The sequence below is a fragment of the Sphaeroforma arctica genome (assembly GCF_001186125.1).
Source record: "Sphaeroforma arctica JP610 unplaced genomic scaffold supercont1.9936, whole genome shotgun sequence".
In the NCBI taxonomy this organism is placed as follows: Eukaryota; class Ichthyosporea; order Ichthyophonida; genus Sphaeroforma; species Sphaeroforma arctica.
Window position 1 is genome coordinate 1 of NW_014030622.1, and position 1,007 is coordinate 1,007.

Here is a 1,007-nt window from a genome sequence, read left to right on the forward strand (position 1 = left end):
TAGTGTAGTGTGTGTGTGTGTGTGTGTGTGTGTGTGTGTGTGTGTGTCTTAGACACACCTCGATCATGCCAACCGAGCTTCCCACGGCCAACATGGTACCGCGCCGATTGAAACTCGCAACTTTTGCGTTCGGTATGTTCAGACATGTCTCCAATTTCTGTAATAGTGCAGACATCATGAAAACAGGTCAGAGGCACAGCTTGCTGGTAGAGTTTTAGGGTTATAGAGAAGCATAACATACACCTTACCTTCAACGATAAACATCTCATATAATTGTAGGGAATGTTATGAGATAGGCTATCATAGGATAGATAGTGAGAGATGTGAAGAAACAATAGAAGTTAGACTATATCATAAGAGATACAATGGAAAGATATCTATCGCGTGGTGGGCTACAAGCCAAGTAACGCTACAAGCAAACAACCGATAAATAGTCTAGCAACTCGTAGGTACCGAACATCACATGTCAACAGACAAACCGTTACATGTATCGTGCCAGACAGTGTGCAGCATGATAGAAACAGAACTACCTATAACCAGACTACTTACATCAGGGAAGAGCGGGGTTTTGAAGTACGTCTCTCCTGATGACATTTACGTTTCGAGTTTGATTCCAAGTCCCCAATCGCATCCCGATCGAGTATAAGTGATCCGAAGGTGTGGCAGAACGAAATACAACGTATTAATATCAAGAAGCAATCACGATTGGTTATGAATAGGGTGGGAACTCAAGAAGTGCCTAGAATCACTTTTGCCGCACAGACGATATTCTGTGATGTATTGAATATATCAAACAATATGGGAGTACTAATTGTCACTACAGATATACTGTGCTATCTCATAATTAACGTGTGTGTGGGCAATTCATATAGATATTGCGTGTGTATTTGCATATTACATATAGATATCTAAATACGGATACATATATTTAAAAGAAAGTATGTGAATCTTTACACACATTAAATAAATTTATATATAAATATATATATATATACATATATATATAC

The 1,007-nt window shown here is 38.5% G+C and overlaps 1 protein-coding gene across 1 annotated transcript; it reads right to left on the minus strand.

The window, feature by feature from the left end:
• Positions 1–58: 58 nt before the first annotated feature.
• Positions 59–594, minus strand: SARC_17168 (hypothetical protein; the record flags this gene model as incomplete). The annotated part of the gene is made up of 2 exons (XM_014288735.1): positions 59–157; positions 550–594. Coding segments are annotated over 2 exons (144 nt in total), but the record flags the coding sequence as incomplete, so codon positions are not given.
• Positions 595–1,007: the final 413 nt, after the last annotated feature.